Below are 21,729 nucleotides of genomic sequence, written 5' to 3'. Positions count from 1 at the left end.
GAAAAAGAGGCGGCCCGTCAAATGTCCAAATGCCAGGCCCTGCCACATCTGTGTCGACAAATTATATTCAAATTCCAGGAAAGCCTGAACGTTTGATCGCCTTAGGTTCATTGTCAGGTTGCTTCCCTAATAATATTAAGCCAAACAGGCTTGCCCCCTTTTTTTCTAGCCTGAAGGGCAGAGAATCTAGGGTTGCCAGCTCTGAGTTGGGAAACACCTGAAGACTTTGGGGATGGAGTCAGGAGTGGGATTTGGGGGCAGGAAGGCACCTCAGTGTTGTATGGAGTCCACCCTCCGAAACAGCCATTTGCTCCAGGGGAGCTGAGCTCTTTAGTCTGGAGATAATCTGTAAAGCCATAGATCTGCAGCGTTGGAAGAGGCCATACAGGCCATCTAGCCCAATCCCCTGCTCAGTGCAGGATCAGCTTAAAGCTAACTGGGGGATTTCCAGGTCCCACCTGGAAACTGGCACCCCAATAAACATACCGATTATCTCTGGCAACCTGTCTGATGGAATCTCTGTGGGGCTGCAAGGTTCTTCCAGGAGATGCTTTGGCTTTTCCAGCTGAACATTTTTACTTATGGGACCTCGAACCATCAGTCCCACATCTCTGACTTTAGGTAGGTTCAGGTGTGTCGCCACGTTGGTCTGAAGCAGCAGCAGAAGGTTGGAACCCAGCAGCACCTGGAAGGCCAACAGAGTTTCATTCAAGATATAATCTTTTGTGCGCAAGCACACATCTACAAAAATAACCAAACAGAATTTCATTAGAGTTGCAGGAGAGAGAGAGAGAGCAGTGGCAGTGACAATTGTGTGTGTTAATTGCTAGGAAAGTCTTGCTAGAGTTCAGATGCGCTCTTAACTGGGCTGTTAGAGCTGAGATAAAGAGCCTCTTGTGGCGCAGAGTGGCAAGGCAGCCATCTGAAAGCTTTGCCCATGAGGCTGGGAGTTCAATCCCAGCAGCTGGCTCAAGGTTGACTCAGCCTTCCATCCTTCCGAGGTCGGTAAAATGAGTACCCAGCTTGCTTGCTGGGGGGTAAACGGTCATGACTGGGGAAGGCACTGGCAAACCACCCCGTATTGAGTCTGCCATGAAAACGCTAGAGGGCATCACCCCAAGGGTCAGACATGACTCGGTGCTTGCACAGGGGATACCTTTACCTTTACCTTTAGAGCTGAGATAGGATCGAAGCCACTGGCCCTCAGTCAGCACACAAATACAGAAGCTGGAGTTCGGAGGATGCCTCAAGATCCACAACTTCAACCCCCAGGTGCAACGAGAAACTCAGAAACTCATGTGTGCAATTATGTAGATACTCTTGCAGTTACATTTGAAACAGCTTTCCTTAAATGTTACCAAAAGGGAAGGTTAATAAGAATAAAGATATATAAGTAACCACGCAATAAATGCATCAATCAATCAATCAATAGGGTTTTTAGGGTTAGCAACCTTGAGATCTCCTGGAATTACAACTGAACTCCAGTCAACACAGATCAGTTCCCCCGAAGAAAATGGCAAATGTGGAGGTTGGACTCATCACAACTCTAGCCATCTGAGGTTCCTCACCCTTCCCCAGGCTTCACCCCCCAAATCTCCTGGAATTCCCCAACATGCACCTGGCAACTTGTCAACAATCAGTGGGACAGATCCCAAAGGCTTGTGGTTTGAGCTGAACTGTGCATGAGGAGAATTGCCTTTTATCATCTCCTTTAGAAACCTATGGCCAAGAGTTTATCTAGTCAATACGGGTGGGTTATAATGAGATAGCCCGTAATGGGATACATTATGTCTGCAGTTCTCCTAGCTCTGTGTTTCGCATAAGCTCCGCCCCTTTAGCAAGGGGGAATTCTGGGTGAATTCTGGGAGTCCATGTCATTTGACTTAAGGAGCCATCCTAGAGGAAAACAATTTTGTATGGGGCCCAACCTGCTGCTCAAATCCAGACACTGGTGTTGGTTTAACTACTCTTCCTTGACTAGATTTAAACTGACGTTTAATAAAAGAGAGGACAATGAAACGGTCTGGGGAGTTAGGAGTTGTTTTCAAGAGAGTCATTTAATTAGTCAGTGAGCATGGACTTCCCTGAGTACATTTCTAAATTTCCCTTAATCCGTGACAGGAAAGAGCTCATATCACATATATCACCCGACCCTTTTAACAGGAGATGTTAGGGCTTGAACCCAGGGACATCGGTTTACATTTTGAAAGAGGGCGGGTGAGTTGACCTGATCATATATGGCCATAGCACCCAATAAATATTGAACAAATTTAAAATATGGAAAGGAGAACAGACCTGTGCATCTCTGGTCAAAATATAAGTTTTTTTCTTTTACTTTGCACTGAAAATTCAGCACGGGTCGAATGCCTGCGGGGAAGATATGGTGATTGGCTGATCTCACTTCCTGACTCAGTCCTGATTGGCTGGGGCTTCTGCCCTCATTTCCTGATTCAGTGCTGATTGGCTGGTCTCACTTCCTGATTCAGTGTTGATTGGTTGAGGTTTGTGGTCCCACTTCCTTACTCAGTGATGATTGGTTGAGGCTAGTGGTCTCACTTCCTGACTCAGTGTTGATTGGCTGAGGTTTGTGGTCCCACTTCCTGACTCAGTGTTGATTGGTTGAGGTTTGTGGTCCCACTTCCTGACTCAGTAATGATTGTTTGAGGCTAGTGGTCTCACTTCCTGACTCAGTGTTGATTGGCTGAGGTTTGTGGTCCCACTTCCTGACTCAGTGTTGATTGGCTGAGGTTTGTGGTCCCACTTCCTGACAGTGATGATTGGTTGAGGCTAGTGGTCTCACTTCCTGACTCAGTGTTGATTGGCTGAGGTTTGTGGTCCCACTTCCTGACTCAGTGTTGATTGGCTGAGGTTTGTGGTCCCACTTCCTGACAGTGATGATTGGTTGAGGCTAGTGGTCTCACTTCCTGACTCAGTGTTGATTGGCTGAGGTTTGTGGTCCCACTTCCTTACTCAGTGATGATTGGTTGAGGCTAGTGGTCTCACTTCCTGACTCAGTGTTGATTGGCTGAGGTTTGTGGTCCCACTTCCTGACTCAGTGTTGATTGGCTGAGGTTTGTGGTCCCACTTCCTGATTCAGTGTTGATTGGTTGAGGTTTGTGGTCCCACTTCCTTGATTGGCTGGGGCTTGTGAGCTCACTTCCTGACTTAGTGTTGATTGGCTGGTCTCACTTCTTGACTTAGTGTTGATTGGCTGGGTCTTCTTCTCTCACTTCCTGACTCAGTGCTGATTGGCTGATCTCACTTCCTGACTCAGTGTTGATTGGCTGAGGTTTGCGGTCCCACTTCCTGACTCAGTGTTGATTGGCTGGGGCTTCTGCCCTCACTTCCTGTCTCAGTGCTGATTGGTTGATCTCACTTCCTGACTCAGTGCTGATTGGCTGATCTCACTTCCTGACTCAGTGTTGATTGGATGGGGCTTGTGCTCTCGGGGGAAGATATGGTAAATATAAGACAATACAAGCAAAGAGATTTTTGCTGTGGCTCATTGCCCGTCAGCAGGTGGGAAAATTCTGAGTAGGGTATTTATGAATATGGACTTCAGTTCTGTCCCTGGTTCACCCTCCGGGATTGTGTTTTTCTTTATGGAGTTTCTGAATGAACTGAGCCATGCATGGAATTTATAGGAAAGTTGCAAGGGGAGGGGAAAGGCGGGTTAAAACAGATGTTTGGTGAGAAAAAGAGTGTGTGTGTGTATGTGTGTGTGTGTGTAGCAGGGTACTCTGCCTTGGCTGATGGGACTCTTCATCTGGTTGGGAAGAGACATTTCATAAAAGAGATAAACAGTGAGTAATGGGTAATTTATCTTATGGAGATAGTCAGTGGCCCTCTATTCCCCCCCCCCCCCGAGCACAGCTGCTGCAGCCCTTTTAAAGGTAATGCCAACCTGCATTTTTGTTTGTGTCCTCGATTATGGTTAAAGCTCTCCTGACATTCACCTTCTTTGAAGACCAATAAGCCAATAATAAAATCAACATTTACATTGTATCCATAAAGGCTGGTTAAATAAGAGAAAGACCCTCGGGGGGAATGAGAAAGGCTTTGCCGTGATGGGAAAGAAAGAGCTTGGCGAGATTTGCTGGCCTTTTCTGTAATGTGCACTTGCCTGTTGTATATGATCTTTCTTTCTTTCTTTCTTTCTTTCTTTCTTTCTTTCCTTCCTTCCTTCCTTCCTTCCTTCCTTCCTTCCTTCCTTCCTTCCTTCCTTCCTTCCTCCCTCCCTCCCTCCCTCCCTCCCTCCCTCCCTCCCTCCCTCCCTCCTTTCTTTCTTCCTTCCTTCCTTCCTTCCTTCCTTCCTTCCTTCCTTCCTTCCTTCCTTCTTTCTTTCTTTCTTTCTTGCTTTCTTGCTTTCTTGCTTTCTTGCTTTCTTTCTTTCTTTCTTTCTCTCTCTCTCTCTCTCTCTCTCTCTCTCTCTCTCTCCCTCCCTCCCTCCCTCCCTCCCTCCCTCCCTCCTTCCTTCCTTCCTTCCTTCCTTCCTTCCTTCCTTCCTCCCTCCCTTCCTTCTTTCCTTCCTTCCATGAAAAGTGGGGTATAAAAATCAACTCTTTTTCTTCCACATACATGGCAGGCTTGTTGATCTATTTATCTTTATGCAGGATGCCGTTCAGCTCTTACAAGAGCCACCAAGGTGACTAACAGTTTACAACATGCATGATAAAATTACATATTAAAATGGTCACAATCAACTCCCCTCCCAAATACACCCATTCAGCTATCATCTGTCTAGCTCTCTATATTTCATAGGCCTCCCCTTCCTCGCAGTTTCAGGGCAGCTTACAAAAACTCAACATCATCAACAACGAAAACATTGATTAGGAAGGAGAGATCACTGAGGGGAAGCCTAACCAAACCAAAACATCTTTACCAGCTGGTGGAAGATGGCAACGGAAGCAGATTGATGGATCTCCCGGGGGGCACACTGAAAAGACCCTGTCCCCTACTGCCACCTGCTTAATCTCAGAAGGTGGAGACATCCAAAGCAGGGCCTCAATATATGGCCAGAGTGGTTTGGCAGGTTTGTCACAAAGAAGTAGCACCCAGCCACATCTCTTGTTATCCAGGGCCTATTCTGCATGCAATAGATAATGCACTTTCAATGCACTTTAGAAGTAGATTTTCCAGTTCCACACAGGAAAATCCAGCTGCCAAAGCACATTGGAAGTGCATTATCCTATGAGTGCAGAATGAGCCCTGCTTTCCCCTCTTGTTTGCACACTATTTCTCCATCACACGCAGCTTATAGACAGAGATGCCAAAAAACTACCAGTCTTTTGAGGATGACCTATTTTGCTGTTGGAAGGGAGGGTTGGCATCTTCTTTTTCCATTGTGTTTTTAACTTGTTTTGGGAATTGCGTTTGCGTTGTGCACAATTATTTCATTCGTACTCCCCCTCCCAGCATCTTTCAATTGATGGGTACATTGCATTTCCCCCCAGTGCGTGGTTGCTACATTCTGTGGCTGTGTGTAACTGTAATGAGATCCATTTGCTGCCTTAATGAGAAAAGCCTTTTCATTAAGGGTGGGAGAGTAATCCCAACCACGCGTCTTACTCTTGACTTGCTACCAGGGTGTCTTCTTCAAATCTCACATTAGGCAGTCTCGGAAACATGCGCTCGTAATTACCAGTTTGTCATATGCAGGCGGTTTCTGGACTATTTTCCAAATAAAACAGACCGCTTGGAAGGGAGTCCGGCAGAGCTCAAGAAAGACGGGTTGAGTGGTGGGGTGATTGCCTAAGGAACAGCCTGTTCGTTTGCTGAGCTGCTGATAACAGTCAATTCACACAACTGTTTTGCTATGAGAAAGAATAGAAGAAGAAGAAGAAGAAGAAGAAGAAGAAGAAGAAGAAGAAGAAGAAGAAGAAGAAGAAGAAGAAGAAGAAGAAGAAGAAGAATTGGTTCTTATATGGCGCTTTTTTCTACCCAAAAGAGGCTCAAAGCGGCTTACAATCACCTTCCCTTTCCTCTCCCCACAACAGACACCCTGTGGGGTGGGTGAGGCTGAGAGAGCCCTGAGATTCCTGCTCGGTCAGAACAGTTTTAGCAGTGCCATGGCGAGCCCAAGGTCACCCAGCTGGCTGCATGTGGGGGAGCGCAGAATCTAACCTAGCTCTCAAGATTAGAGTCAGCTGCTCTTAACTGTTACACCAAGCTGGATCTTACCGCTGCCACTACAGCACACTGGCTTTCCAAATTTAACTAGGGAAGGAAATCCTAAACTGAATGTTTATATGTAATTTTGTCTTGTGTTCTGTCTAATCTGAGAGCTAGTTTCAAGTCTGGTAGCATGAGAAGCATCTAGGGGTATAAACTCTCAAGAGTCCAAGAGCTCCCTTCATCAAGGGATTTTTGACCCTGAACAGATTGCACCCCCAAAATCTTGTTGGGGTCCAAGGTGCTTCTGGTTTGTTGTGCCGCAGAACAAGATGGCAACTTTCTGAAATTGTTACAGGTGTGATTCCCTAACACATAGGAACAGTTAGATTTGAGCCCAAGAGCACCTTAGAGGCCAGTAAGAGTTTTGGGATGTAAGCTTTCAAGAATCAAAGCTTGCTCCATCAGTCACAGCAGCTGGGACAATCATAGAATCATAGAATCATAGAGTTGGAAGGGGCCATACAGGCCATCTAGTCCAACCCCCTGCTCAACGCAGGATTAGCCCTAAGCATCCTAAAGCATCCAAGAAAAGTGTGTATCCAACCTTTGCTTGAAGACTTCCAGTGAGGGGGCACTCACCACCTCCTTAGGCAGCCTATTCCACTGCTGAACGACTCTGACTGAGAAAAACTTTTTCCTGATATCTAGCCTATATCGTTGTACTTGAAGTTTAAACCCATTACTGCGTGTCCTTTCCTCTGCAGCCAGCAGAAACAGCATCCTGCCCTCCTCCAAGTGACAACCTTTCAAATACTTAAAGAGGGCTATCATGTCCCCTCTCAACCTCCTTTTCTCCAGGCTGAACATTCCCAAGTCCCTCAACCTATCTTCATAGGGCTTGGTCCCTTGGCCCCAGATCATCTTCGTCGCTCTCCTCTGTACCCTTTCAATTTTATCGATGTCCTTCTTGAAGTGAGGCCTCCAGAACTGCACACAGTACTCCAGGTGTGGTCAATCTAGTCCTTTTATCCAGGGACACATTTCTTGAACGGATGCTAAATTTTCTCTAGTATCCTCTACCAGGCTTGCAGAAGGCTCTCTCTATCTCTCTCTTCTCCACAGTATTATTTATGTCGTTCAACTCATACTTTATTTCTGTTCACTGTTGCTCAAGAATGACCGTGCGTCAACAGCTCTTTCCAGTGCTACAGTCACAAACGAAAACACACACACTTCACGTTCCCTAGGCCGCTGCGCCTATTGTACACATCTGCTTTTGAAAGTGCGGCTTCGAAATAACATTTTGAAAAAAAAAAAGGCATCCAGACAACGGAACAACTTTCCCCCGTTTACGCACAGAATTAAACTTCTTCTGGTGAGCTCCTGTAGCGTCCCCCAACTATTCATCTTCGAGGAGCCAAGATTGAGTGACGACCCATCAAAGTTCTCATTAGACCACTAATAACCAGTATGGAAGGCCCATACTTGGTGTCAAACTTTGCTGCGGTGATTGATGAGCCCATGCCAGGAATCTTCTCCCACAGCTGCTGTTGCCTATCAGACCTCCTTCCAGCTGACACCCTGCTAATTGCATTTCAGACTATGCTCATTTTCTGCATCTGCTGAAGTGGCCACTAACACCATCAGCACCTCCAGGGCACCTCTAAGAGCAACAAGGTTTTATTCAAGCTCTACCTGTAGGTAAAGGTAAAGGTATTCCCTGTGCAAGCACCGGGTCATGTCTGACCCTTGGGGGGATGCCCTCTAGCGTTTTCATGGCAGACTCAATACCTGTAGGTATGGACCCTCTATCAACCTTTCTCAACTTTGTTACCATTGAGAACCCCCTGAAACGTTCTTAAGGGGTTGAGAAACCCTAGAAGTGACGTGATCGTGCAGAATATAGTTGGGAAGCAGAGCTGTGGACATGCCCACCTGGGGCCCCTCCCCTCCCCTTCCCACCTCCTCCAGGCCCACCATGCACACAAAACAATCAAGATGCTGCCACCCATTGACTTGACTTGTCCACCAATCTTCACCCAGCCTTTGAAGGCTAATCTTTTTTTTTCATAATTAGCTGGACTCATAAAAGTTCTTCTGTGTCGTGGATTGATTAGATGATGATGATATGGGGCTATGAGGTCAGAACTGGGCAGGATTCCTATGAGCTACACGGATGAATTCTTGAAATTCAATATCTGAAATTTTATATTTGGTTTTTCCATAAGCGGACTTAGCAGATTCTCAGAATGAGCCTAAGGGTCTTCCAAAAGTCTTGATTTTATGTTCAGTGGTTTTTCTCCATTTGGATTCGGTTTCGTCAGCTTAGGGCTGATCCTGCGTTGAGCAGGGTGTTGGACTAGATGGCCTGTATGGCCCCTTCCAACTCTATGATTCTATGATTCTGTGGCCTGTATGGCCCCTTCCAACTCTATGATTCTATGAGCATTAAATAGGTAAGGCTAGTTGTATCCAGACTAAAAAGTAAGCAAAGCCAGAGCTGGATTGTTATCAGCCATGCTTTAATGGCCAATTGCTTCTGGCGACGTTCCAGACATAGAGCTGCACATGGCGCACGTCGGAATATCTTGTACAGAAGATTTGACTGGAAATGGAAATCTGCTTGATATTTAGCAAGACCACTGGTGCTTTTTCCTCAAGGCTATTCATGACATCTAGCGTCTGCTTCTCCTGGGTTTCAAGCAAGGGGAGGGGACCCCAACGGCTGCTACCTGAAATCCTTTAACTAGAGGTACCAGGGCTGGGACCTTCCGAATTGATTAGCATATGCCTTACTGTTGAGCCACAGCATCTCCTCCCCCTAATTTCATTCAGTAATGACTTGTGAAGCATGTCCTGTCTCCATTCTGCATTGAGAACGCTGGGGGAATGCAAATGATTAATAGTCTCATTAAAAAGTCATCTTTATCCATGGCTGGAATAGCCAGAAATAAATTTCAGGTCAGGCAGGTGAAGCAGACTTGGGAGTGACAGACACGCAAAAGGTTTTGCTATACCAGAATATCAATTTGGACTGTCTGTAGAACACGCCGAGCCCTAACCCGGAAGGCCAAGGTGAGCACAATATTATCTCAGGTGGAGAGCCGTGTTGGTCTGAAGCGGTGGAAGAGAATTTGAGTCCAATGGCAGGTTTAAGGCCCACAGAGTTCTATTCAAGGTGTGAGATTCCTCTGCTTGTGAAAACTCATACCTTGAATAAGACAGTAATGGTCTTAGAGGTGCCATTGGACTCAAATTTTGTTCCAGTAGTATCTTGGAAGCTAAGTAGGGTCAGCCCTGGTTGATGCTTGGATGGGAGACCACCTGCCAGGTTTGCTACACAAGCAATGGCCAACCACCACTGCTTGTTGCTTACCTTCTCCCACATTTTTAACCCCCCTAAATTAGGCAGAGGTGCCAAAGTAGAAGCTCCCCTGGCCTCAGCGTGGGTTTGTCATCCTCAGTATGGTCTGGTAGCTTGAGACTTTGACCAACCTGGTAATTTTCTCACAATGGTGAGGAAAACTCAGAACAAAAGGAAATACTTCTTTACACAGTAAGCGATTAAAATGTGGATTTTGTGGCTGGAAGATGCCATGATGGCCACAGGAATAAGCAGCTTTCAAAGGGGGTTAGACATGGAGGAGAGGTCAATCTGTGGCTACCAGCCATGATGACTGAAGGGAGCCTTCATGGTCAGTTAACCTCTGAATCTCAGTGCCAGGAGGCAGCATCAGGGGAAAGCCTCAGCCGCTATGCCCAGTTGTTGGTCCTCTAGAGCAGGGGCAGTCAAACTGCGGCCCTCCAGATGTCCATGGACTACAATTCCCAGGAGCCCCCGCCAGCGAACGCTGGCAAGGGGCTCCTGGGAATTGTAGTCCATGGACATCTGGAGGGCCACAGTTTGACTACCCCTGCTCTAGAGGAACAGATTGGCCACTTTGTGAGACAGGATGTTGGAATGGATGGACCACTGGGCTGATCCAGCAGGGTTCTTCATAGGTTCTTAAGAAGGTCTTGGCCTCCCTGCCCTGTTGCTGGCCCTCCAGAGGAACTGGCTGGCCACTTTGTGAGACAGGATGCTGGACTAGATGGATGACTGGTCTGAGCCAACAGGGCTCTTCTGATGTTCCTATGAAGGTCTTGGCTTCTCTGCCCTCCAGAGGAACTGGTTGGCAGCTGAGTGAGACAGGATGCTGGACCAGAGGGACCCTCAATGTTCTGATCCAGCAGGGCTCTTTTTTAAGTTTTTTAAAGAAATACTTTTTAAAAAAGACACCTATGCATTAAATGTTGGTACAGAAGATGTTCTTTATTGTATATAGTTTCTTCTAGTGCATATTTCTATGTCAACTTAAATTAGACTTTGTAACACAATAGTTGAGTAGAACCCAACACTTAATGGTGCACAAACTTAAACCAACTCTTATTTACATTGAACCACAAGAGGAGAGGGGGATGGGGTGGGGTGGGGTGAATGAAGACACTGTAGAGGTAACAACTTGACTGGCATTGTGAATATAAATCAGCCACGGCGTACATCACATTTAAGTCTGTATTTATAAGAAACACGACGTTTCCTGGTTTCATATTTAAGTACTTAGAAATGCCCTCTCTGCTAAGGCAGAGGGAAGGAACAGAGGGAGAAAAAACTATCCAATAAAATGCATTTCCCCCTTTTTCAGACACACAAACAACCAACCAAGCTGGACTGATCAAAAGAAACTGTCCAATAGACACCAATTCTGAAGTGGATCGGATTAATTGGAAGGTGCAAATTTCTCAAGAGCCAGGAGTGCCTTTTTTGATGGCTTCCCAAACCTTCCGTCTTCACAACAGCCCTGTGAGGTAGGTTAAGCCGAGAGTCAGCTGTTTTCTCAGGGCTGCCCCCTTGAGCATCATGGCCGAGCAGAGGACTGGATCTAGGGCATCTCCTCATCCGAAATGGACATCCTGATTCACTGGAATGCAATGGACACTTGGTTGAACACCTAAGAGGGTAACCTTTCAATGGAGGATTCTGATCCAGGTGGAAATACAGTTTATAGACATGTGGGGCTCACAAGGGATCTGTGCACATTTTGTGTGTACAGATGAGCATGTAGGGAAAACTAAATTGCAGGGGGGGGGTGTCTCAGTTGTGGTGGTTTCTCCTGACCCTTTTCCATTTTGCAGGCGGTTCTTTACAAAGAGCTTACAAATATTCTCTAATGTTTGAGACTCCAGACAATATCCACATGAGACTTGCTCTATGAAATTAAGGCAGTTTTGGAGAATGTCGTGCTACGGCCGATGCTGCTGTAGATGCGAACGACGCTTCATTCTCCTTTTGTCACGTTACAGAAATAAAGCCCCAAAAGCCGAACATCTCGATCGGCCGAAGGGACGCAGCTGAAGAACGGAGCGATGAGTTTGGTGCGAACAGTCCACACAAACGCTTAAATGCTTCACTGTACAATATGCATTTCTTCTCATCTTGTGAAAAATGTAAAACAAAACTGGTAAAAATAGTCATATACACGGAGGTACCCTTATTGAACCTTTTGCTGTTTTTTTTTAAGCCATTATAAATTAAGCAGAACCCTAAAAAAAAAAAAAACCCACAACCAAACTGTCGGCATTAACAGAGTAAATACAAATGATAAAGCTCTTGTCTGTAAGGCAAATTGTAAAAGATTATACGGTAAGGTACTCGTACAAAATTCGGAAAACGCTCTTTTGTAATAATCAAGTGTGCACAGCAGAGGAATTCCCAGGTAAGTTCAGGAGCTGGGATCCAAAACAAAAACCAGGTTTCTGTGCATCTTAGAGATTGATCAAGATACTCCTGTGGCTGCAGAAAAGAGCCAGGGTCCAGGAGCATCAAAGATGAACACAATTTGTGGTAGAGGAGGAACTTTCATGTGGTAGAGGAGGAGCTTTCACCGAAATTCTTACCCTGCCTCAAATTTCATTCATCTTTAAGGTGCTACTGGATCCTTAGCTCTTTTCTACTGGTCCATCTTGGGCGTGTTTAGGCATGGGTCTCCAACGGCACGTATTCTGTACTACATGATGTGTGTAGAGAAAGGGGTCATTCCAAAAAGGGTCCTGAAGGCATGTAGATGCTTTCTGAGTAGGGCTGCCAACTCTGGTTTGGAAATTCCTGGAGATTTGGGAGGGAGGTCTAGAGAGCGGAGGGAGGGGCGTCAGCAGTGGGCATCACCCTCCAAAGTAGCCATGTCCCCCGGGGACACTGAACTCTGTAGAGATTCAGCAGCTAGCAACTTTTAAAGCATGTATGTTTTCTAGGGGGAGGGCGGGATCATCCCCAAAAATACATTCTGCAGATTTTTTACCTGACAAAAAATGCAGAAAAAAACACAGGGAAAGGATTTTCCTACCCATAATGCCTTTTCTGCTCTGGTTCTTACTGTGTTTCTAGAGAATATGGGGTATTAATAGATATATTTTGGTTGGTGACAAAAATAAAAGGATCATTTCCTTTCTGGCTATTTGGCAGATTACTGGCCCTCCCTGATTACTTTTCAGTTTGTATAGGTCAAGCGCTGCACGGAATTGGATAATGCATTTTCAATGTGCTTTGGCAGCTGGATTTCCATGTGCGAAACAGGAAAATCTACTTCTAAAGTGCATTGGAAGCTCATTGAAAGTGCATTGTCCAATGAGCGCAGAATGGGCCAGTGAGGAAGCTTGGCTGTTCAAAGAGTCACAGTTACAGCTGTTACTTGATGGATATACAGGTAGGAACCTGCCTGGGCCATATTTCCACACCTCGCAAAGCTTGCTAACATGCACAGAATTCCATCCAACTGCAGGTGCTCACTACAGCCCAGATACCCCAGATGCAACATCCTTTGGTTAAACAAGTATTAAAAAAAAAAACCTTTCAATCTTTGCTTCAGCTACTGGCAAAAATGACACTTTGGGCTGAACATGGTCAGCATCCATCAACGTTGACACCTATGAGAAAGGAAGTCCACACAAAATCATCTGGGAATTTCATCGCAAAAGAAACCAAACCATCCAGCACTGGAAACAAAGAGCGGAAGATGTATCTTCACCCAAAGGAAATCTGGAGACGATTTTCCAAGCTTGCCCACTTACGAGCCAACCAAGACTGACCACAATCAAGAGATACGGAAGGGGCTTTTCAGCTATTCCCCATTTCGCTTAAAAAAAAAATGTATTGGCTTCACCATTCCGAACTCTCCGTCTTCATATAGATAACCAGTGCTGGAGCTGCAAGTTCAAAGAGATGTGAATGAGAAACACAGTGATCGAGTTCATTACGCTGGAGGTTTGTGAAAACGAACACAGATCCAAGAGAGTTTCGGGAGGCAGGCATTCTCGACCACATCGATCCTGAACCTTCCTAAGAAGCTAACAGGACTAAACATAGTTGGGTCATATTATGAAAAAGGCAAGAGTCAATAGACCAGGGGTAGCCAAAGTGTGGCTCTCCAGATGTCCATGGGCTCCAATGACCATGAGGCCCTGCCAGCTTGGGGCCACAGAGGTGGGCAACTGTGATGATGGGGGTCCCATCTTAGATTTCTGACCAGGGTTCAGAATTACTAAGGCCACCTCTGAGTTGCTTCGCTCAGCTCCAGCCGGGCAACCAGGAGGAGTGACGCACAAGCAGACACATCTCCGGAGCAAAAGCTTGGGTGATCATATTGCTTCCTAAAGAAATGGGAAGTTGGCTGCTCATTCTGTGCTCACCGGTTGATGCGATGCATTCTCCTGACCACTGAGAGCAGGCAGATTGTGACAGGAGTGGAGAAACATGAAATGGATGGGCAAAACAGCTCATTTTAAGACTAGGCCTCTAGAAGTAAAAGAAGTGTATGCACGTACCTTAAACTGTCTCACATTCCCTTGTGCCACCAGGTGATGCTCATTCTCTGGTGTGATGCAATAGGCTAGTCTCTGAAGAGGAACAGAGAGAGAAGAAGTGTAAGCCAGGGTTGGGAGAATTTTGTACACTGGGGATGGAAGGAATTGGGAGGGGGGTGTTACAAGGTAGTTCTGCATCCTGGGCCAACTCTGTTCAAGGTTGGATGGCCTTCTCCTTGTCAACCAGCCAACACGTTGAGATCCTCAGAGGCAGGGAGGCTAATTAAACCGTGCAGAATGTTTTTGGTGATTTCACGGAGGACCATGATGGCTGTTTCCCGACAGGCATTTGGAATCCGTTTTAAGTTACGCGGAAGGCATAGGTTTTAATGGCAAACATTCTATGACATCACAGCACGTCAACCAATAGCTGTGGAGACTCACATGTGGATAGACACCAGCCAATTTCAAGCCAGCTTTGCAATACGACAAGTTAGAATCACAGAGTTGGAAGGGACCTCCGGGGTCATCTAGTTGGACTATGAAAGCAGGAAAAGGGGAAGAAATGTCTTCTTGAATGGCTGAAATGGACCCAAAGCTTTGAACATACTCACTTTGTGAGGAAGATGGCCATTTTGGAGAGTCAAATCTATGGATTATACCCTCATGAGGTCACTCCCCAAATTTCCCCACGCTTTACCCTCAAAATCTACAGAGATTTCCCAGTCTGGACCTGGCAGCCCTATTTGGACATTTCTTGTCAATCAGAAGGAAGAAGAAAGAAGAAAGAAGAAAGAAGAAAGAAGAAGAAGAAGAGGAGGAGGAGGAGGAGGATTTTATACAATGCTTTTCTCTACCCAAAGGAGACTTTGGGGGTCGAACCTGCAGAGAACAGGGTTTGGTAGGGAAGGGGGCTCCAGCAAGATATAACGCCCTACTTTCCACCCTCTATGCAGCTTATTTCTCCAAGGGGAGCTGATCTCTGCTGCCCAGAGATGAGCTAAAATTCCGGGGGATCCCTGCTGGCCTTTCTCCCTCAACATTTGGTACTCTGGCTCTTCAGAAGCAACAATTATTTCCCCAAAACTGGCTCTCTGCGATCCTTTAATGGTTCCAGGGGGACTGACCCCGGGACCTTCTCCATGCCTAGCAGGCCCTCTACCGACTCACAGCCCCTCTCGGCTTCCAACTGAGGAATCTCCACGGCAGGAAGTGGAGAAGAGCGATAAATCCTTTCCCGAAATGGCAAACCACTTAAAAGTTGTCTCCGAAAGGTCATTCCTCTGCAAAGCGTTTGTGGGATTAAAGAAAGCAAACTCCTCCTTGAGCTCTGGTGATTTTCATTTCCAAAGAACATTTCCATGACATTTCCTTATGCGGCCACTCACTTGTTTGAAGCTCCCCCGTGTCGTCAGCAATTTATGGAGAATATAGGTGGGCACGAGGAACATCGAAGACAAGGCTATGCCCCATCCCACACGGTCGGCCCACAACGGGAACATGTAGTCGTCGTAGGTCAGGGGCTTGAAATTTACAATACTGACGATGACCACGAACTGCAAGGAGAAAGAGAGAGAGAGAAAGGAAACCTCTTTCGTTTCTTTTTCTAATTTCAACCACAGAAAATAACTTTTGACGTTATCGGGAGACCGGTCTCAGCACATGTCTAAAGCTTTGAGTGCTAATGGCCAAGAATGGTTATAATCTCCAGGCTGGCTACAGGCAGGGGAAGCTGATGGACTCTAGTGGGCCAGGATGGAGGAGACCCTCCAAAGGAGCTGTGAAGGTTCAAGGGGGTGGCAGGTGACAGTGGATGAGCGAGAGGGTTGTGAGTGTCCTGCAACAAGAGGTCCCTTCCAACTCTATGATTCTAAGTAGGGTTGAGTCTGACTCGTATTTGCTTGGGAGACCTTCAGGGGACGCTGGAGTCATGACATGGTGGTGGGCAATGGCAAGCCACCTCCGAATGTCCCTTGACAGGCTGTCTGACAACCCTTGCATCTCCTAGTATCTCCTGGCTGTGCTTTCCCTGCTGTATGATAAATAACCATAACAAATAGTAGCATAATCTGGATGTTGCATATATGAAATACCGGCATCCATCCATCCATCCATCCATCCAGGACTCCAGTGGGCTACGATGGAGTAGACCCTCCAAAGGAGCCCTTTTCTCCAGGGGAACTGATTTCTGTAGGCTGGAGATAACTGCAATTCAGAGGGGCCTCCAGGCTACAACTAGCCATTGGTATCTCCCCATCGCCCCCAAATTCCATCAGCTTCTGCTGCCTGCAATCAGCCTGGAGATTAGATGCATTCTTGGCCATTAACACTCAAAGCACAAGGACAATTGGCCGTATCTGGAGGTGAGAACTGCCCAGCCCGGACAATGGTTTAATATTGAGTGTCAGGTTCACTCTTGTCACAGTGAAAAAGAACCCCAAGGCTTTTGATTTGCCCATAATGTTAGTTATTAGGCTTGTCGCTCAAGTTTCGAGTTAAGGGGGATTACGTGCAGGAGAGAAAAATGGCATCGGGGCAAAGAGACGGTCCCATTGGCTGCGTCACCATTTCAGGACGGAGAAACAAACACTAAAGTTAGGGAACTGGTGGCGCTGCAGTGGAAAACCTCACGCCTGTTCAGGCACAATTACATGCTGGAGTCAGCTGCAATGAAGTGGTCTCTTGGTTTGTACTCAGGAGGAATGAATCATAGAATTATGGAATCACAGAGTCGGAAGGGGTCTCCGGGGTCATCTAGTCCAACCCTCTGCAGCATGGGTGGTCTTGTCTTTCTCCTGGAGGCAAACGAAGGTTGCCAACTCCAGGAGGTGTCTGGTGATCTCCTGGCATGACAACTGATCTTCAAGCAAGGGCATTCAGTTCCCCTGGAGCAAAGGGGTAACTTGGGAAGGTGGAGTGTATGGCGTTATACCCCATTCCCTTCCTCTCCCCACAAGTCATTCTGTGAGGCATCTGAGTGAGCTGTGATTGGCCCATGGTCGCCCAACAGGATTCAAGTGTCTCGAAGCAGCTTACAATCACCTCCCCTTCCTTTCCACAAAAGACATCTTGTGGGGCAAGGTGGGGCTGAGGGAGCTCTGAAAGAACTGTGCCTGGCCCAAGGTCACCCAGCTGGCTGCATGTGGAAGAGCGGGCAATCAAACCCACTGCTCCAGATGGGAGTCTGCTGCTGTTAACCACGACATCACATTGGCTCTCAAGATCCTGAAATTATCACTGCCACCTGCAATGCACAGTTTGGACACCCATCCTGCAGCAGAGAGGGGTAACCCGCCATGCTCCCGATCGGCGCATGGACAGAGATCTGGACCCATGCTAGGCACAACTGAAGAGGTGGATGAATGGGCATCTTACCAATAAAAAAGCAGGGCTAACAAACTTCCAACACAATCGCCAGTAAAGTCCCGGTTTGAAACCCATCATCTGCTGGATATCTTCGCTGAACCTGTCCACACCTGAAGATGGAGGACAAAAGAACAGACAGAAGCAGACCTTGAGGAAATGGGTACATTTGTCTGGAGTTTCTATGTTTAACCACTTGGTTACTGTTACAACTTGCAACTGTAAGCTTTGGAAATATTGAATTCCCTACTCTGTGCAAGTCCCCGTGCTTGTGGCCATCCTCCCCGTCCTTGCTCCCAATTGCCCGTGGGGCCCAAATTCAGTCGACAGAAGCTTAGCTTAATTACAATCAAAACATTTCAGGAATTGGTTTGGGTTGGTGCTGAAATGTCATGCCAGCCTTCCAGCTAAACAGAGGTCCGTGTGGATCGCCAAGGCAGACGGGGAAGGGTGAAGAGGGGACGGGGCAAAGCAGGTTAGAGGGCAAGAGGTGGATACAGCCACACCATCTTCAGCCAGGGATCAAGGTGAACTTTACCTGCGGCCATAACAAATGCTTCCTTATAGAGCAGCGGGTCGTATTATGTCAGCAGGGGAGTGTGGGGGAGGGGGACCGTTTGCAAACAAGACAGATGACTTGAATTTCTCTCTCCCTTTCATCTGTAGGAATGGAAGCATGAATGTATGGGGGGGAGGGGAAGGGGGGAGGGGTGGTAATTGGGGGGAGGGGAGAAAAGGAAAGATCTAAGGGATTAATCAGGTCCTGCTACCCGTGAAGAAAGCCAATTATGCCACCCACTTTGAGAGTGCAAATATTCCAAAGGGCAGCAAAATCCTGTTTTAATAGCAGCAGGTCACCTCTGGGTGCTAAGAAAACATTGGCGCTTGGAATATACTTAGACGGGCAAACGCAAACCTATGCGCTCAGAAAAGGACAGAGGGAGAACGAGAAGCAAGCCATCTTTTGAGAGAGAGAGAGAGAGAGACCTGGAATTGATTAGTGACAACCTACGTGCTTCGTTTCTTTTGTGGTCAGCCTCCTCTCTTCCCCAGCAAATCCCATTTTGGGTGCTGACGCTACTCTAAATGTTGGAATGGCCAAGGATGCATCAATGAGCCTTTAAGAGGACAACCAGATGGTTGGGGGAGGGGACTGTCGTTTTGAGCACACTTTCTGGAGCTTTAAGGCAGGGGTAGTCAACCTGTGGTCAACCTGTGGTCCTCCAGATGTCCATGGACTACAATTCCCATGAGCCCTTGCCAGCGTTTGCTGAATTGTAGTCCATGGACATCTGGAGGACCACAGGTTGACTACCCCTGCTCTATGGGATGCATCACTGGAATCTACCCAATCCCCCTCGAGGCCTTTGCAACCCTGGGAAAGTTTATCCCTGTGGTCCCAAGATCTGCATGGACTAATAGAAATCAATCTTCTTCTTCTTTTTCCATCAGTGAAAAGCAGGGTATCAAAACCAACTCTTTTTCTTCTTCATCTTCCATCCATCCATCTTCATCTAACTATGCACATCTCCTCCAATGCTCCCCACAGGATAGTCTTCGTATACGCTGTTGAATCTTGCACACTGTAGAGCTTGCATGTTCATAGAATCATAGAATCACAGAGTTGGAAGGGGCCATACAGGCCATCTAGTCCAACCCCCTGCTCAACGCAGGATCAGCCCTAAGCATCCTAAAGCATCCAAGAAAAGTGTGTATCCAACCTTTGCTTGAAGACTGCCAGTGAGGGGGAGCTCACCACCTCCTTAGGCAGCCTATTCACCTCCTTAGGCAGCCTAATATCGTTCCAAGAACGATATTGCCAGCTGCATCTCTGCCATGCCAACTTAGGCATCCTTTGGCTGCCATGAATCCTCCCACTGGCCAGCTGATTGGAGGTGAGGCATGGTGGTGGTGGTGGTGGTGTGGGGGTCTGGCCGCCCCTGCTCAAACCCTGGTCCTTCTTCATGCAAAGCCAATCCTCTCCACTCAGTGGCATTTCCCTCCCCGGCCGAATCCTCTCCTACCGCACAGAAGCAGAAGTTATCTGGACAGAACGTTCCGTCAAGGTGCTCGAGTGGAATAACCTTTCCCTGCCAAGCACCTTGCAGTCCCTCCTGCTTGTGCAGATGACAAACAAAGCAAAAAATCAGGATGCCAAGAGTGTAATTTGAGGGCCTAATGGGCATTCAGGTGGCCAGAAGCTTCCCCCACTTCTGCAACTTGGCAGAGGGAGGGGTGGTTAAACCAAAGCTTGTTATCATAAATACAGCTTTGGCGAGCTCTTCGCAGCTCAGGTTATCCGAGTGTGTTCCTTTTCATTTGCAGTCGGCGGAGGAGAAGAGGCATCTGGCTGCTTGCCTGCCTCTGTCATGAGACTCTGCACAGCAGGAAAGGGAGGGGGCTTAATTTCATTATGTCCCCTTTGCAATCCCAGCCTGGGTTTATGTCCCATAACCATTTGATGCACAGGAAGCATCAAATAGGCACAGAGGGGTTTTGGTGGGATGAGAACCTTCAGCCAGAGGGCACCCAAGTTACGTCTCCTGCATCATTGTGTTGGTCAATTCCAGAAATAAGCCAGCAAGACCTCAATTTGTAAAGAAGTTCAACAGTCATGGACTCTCTTTTCCCACACTCACCATAAAACCAGGCAACTCCAATGGCTTCCATTAAAACGGCAAATAAGATCGAGGTTCCAGCCGCAAACGTATCCAGTAGAGTCAGCACGTAGATTCCACCCTGAGCAATGAAAAGACAAACTATCAAATATCATGGACCACCCAGCATCTCCAGAACATTCTCACAGACCAAAGCTCCCAGTGGAGGGAAAGATAATCTGGTCAATTGTCTATGTACTTGGCTATTGAAACAGGGTAGCCCTGGGTATGAATCCCATCCGTCCGTCCATCCATCCATCCATCCGTTCATCCATCCGTCCGTCCGTCCGTCCATCCATCCATCAGTCCATCCATCCATCCATCCATCAGTCCATCCATCCATCCATCAGTCCATCCTCTGTAGTGATATCCCCATCTCAGCTTCTTCCAGCCGTGCCACATGAGAGCCACTGTGGCACCATTTTGGAGGAGCCAGGATCGGCACCCTCCTTCCCCCAAATGATATTTACGTTTGTGATGCAGCAGAGAGCCCCAAGAAAGGTGAGGAAGGCGACCCCAAAGGTGAACAGCTTTCTGTGCCTTTTCAGGATGTGGAAATCATCTGCCAAGCCAGTGATGATGGCTTCCATGCCCCCCATCTAAGGAGGAAGAAAAAGAGAGAGGCAGGTTAATAAGAATCCTCCCAGGAGGACTTCAGAGTGAGTTTGTTTGAAGAGATGAAGGTCTGTCTGGTCCAGCATTCTGTCTCCAACGATACCACGATGGGTGAGGGAGATGAATGCTTGGACCATGATGGTGAGGAGGAGGAGGAAGAGGAAGGTGATGAGGAGGAAGAGTAAGAGTTGGCTTTCGTACCACGCTTTTTACTACCCAAAGGAGTCCCTGAGTGTCTTACAATCACCTTCCCTTCCTCTTCCCACAATGGGCACCCTGTAAGGGCTGAGAGAGCTCTAAGAGAACTGTGACTGGTCCAGGGTCATCCAGCTGGCTACATGTGGAGGAGTGGGGAGTCACTCCTAACCAGTACACCAAATTATGCAATCCTGGAAGTTTAAGGGCATAAGCCTTCTTGGGGGGAGGGGGAAAGGAAATTCTACTTTTGATTTTGTTCAGAGTTCCCCCTTTTCCTCTCTGTGTGGTGGGGTCAGCGTAGGACAACGTAAGGGGCCAAGCAGGCAAAGAAAGCTCCAGAAATCACTGTCTCTCTTGCTGGAAAACCTAAGTGCCCTTAAATTTGCCCTAGCAGAATACCTTTCTGTTTTATAATTCCTTCTAAATGTCAGGGGGTCATTACTTTGGTCCACTTTAATTTCTTACTTCAGCTCTTCAGGACAGAAATATTCATGTGCCCCTATTCTCAACGTATCCATCCTTGCCCATCAAATGCAAGAAAAAGTGCCAAGAATGTCCTTCTTGATGTCAACCTAATTCCAATTTTCCAGGTCGGCCAAAGGGGTTTCATAGGTCCCTTCTCCTCTCACAACACCCCAAGGAAATGACTTTTAAGACAGCAAAATGTCGAGCTTCATATTGTTTAATAAAGAAGCACCTATTTAAATCTTTTCTACTATCATTATCTATGCACTGAACACGGACTTCAGCTTATCACAAACTCATGCTTTTACGATGTTGGTCTGTTTCCTTTTTATGTGCTGTTGACTGCAGATGTGATTGCTGATCGAGGAGAGTAATAAAATTAAGTAAGTGAAGCCGATGGGCAATAGATTCAGGACGGACATAGGAGATACCGCCTGACACAGAGCGTGATTAAATTGTGGAATTCGCTGCCAGAGGA

General features: G+C 47.0%; 1 protein-coding gene across 2 annotated transcripts in view; it reads right to left on the bottom strand.

The window, feature by feature from the left end:
* Nucleotides 1–11,586: 11,586 nt before the first annotated feature.
* SLC6A2 (solute carrier family 6 member 2) overlaps nt 11,587–21,729 on the bottom strand; it is a 32,413-nt gene continuing 22,270 nt past the window's right edge. For both annotated transcript variants that reach the window (XM_077310491.1, XM_077310490.1), the window contains 6 exons: nt 20,444–20,572; nt 19,956–20,055; nt 17,329–17,429; nt 15,342–15,509; nt 13,975–14,046; nt 11,587–13,356 (listed from right to left, as the gene is read on the bottom strand). In XM_077310491.1, coding sequence (XP_077166606.1) covers nt 13,333–13,356; nt 13,975–14,046; nt 15,342–15,509; nt 17,329–17,429; nt 19,956–20,055; nt 20,444–20,572 — 594 coding nt within the window. In that variant the 3' untranslated portion in view covers nt 11,587–13,332. The remainder of the gene's footprint in view (nt 13,357–13,974; nt 14,047–15,341; nt 15,510–17,328; nt 17,430–19,955; nt 20,056–20,443; nt 20,573–21,729) is intronic.

The sequence above is a fragment of the Paroedura picta genome, chromosome 14 (assembly GCF_049243985.1).
Source record: "Paroedura picta isolate Pp20150507F chromosome 14, Ppicta_v3.0, whole genome shotgun sequence".
Lineage (NCBI taxonomy): Eukaryota > Metazoa > Chordata > Lepidosauria > Squamata > Gekkonidae > Paroedura > Paroedura picta.
Note: the sequence above shows the minus strand (reverse complement) of the source record. Positions and strands in the feature narration are given on the sequence as shown.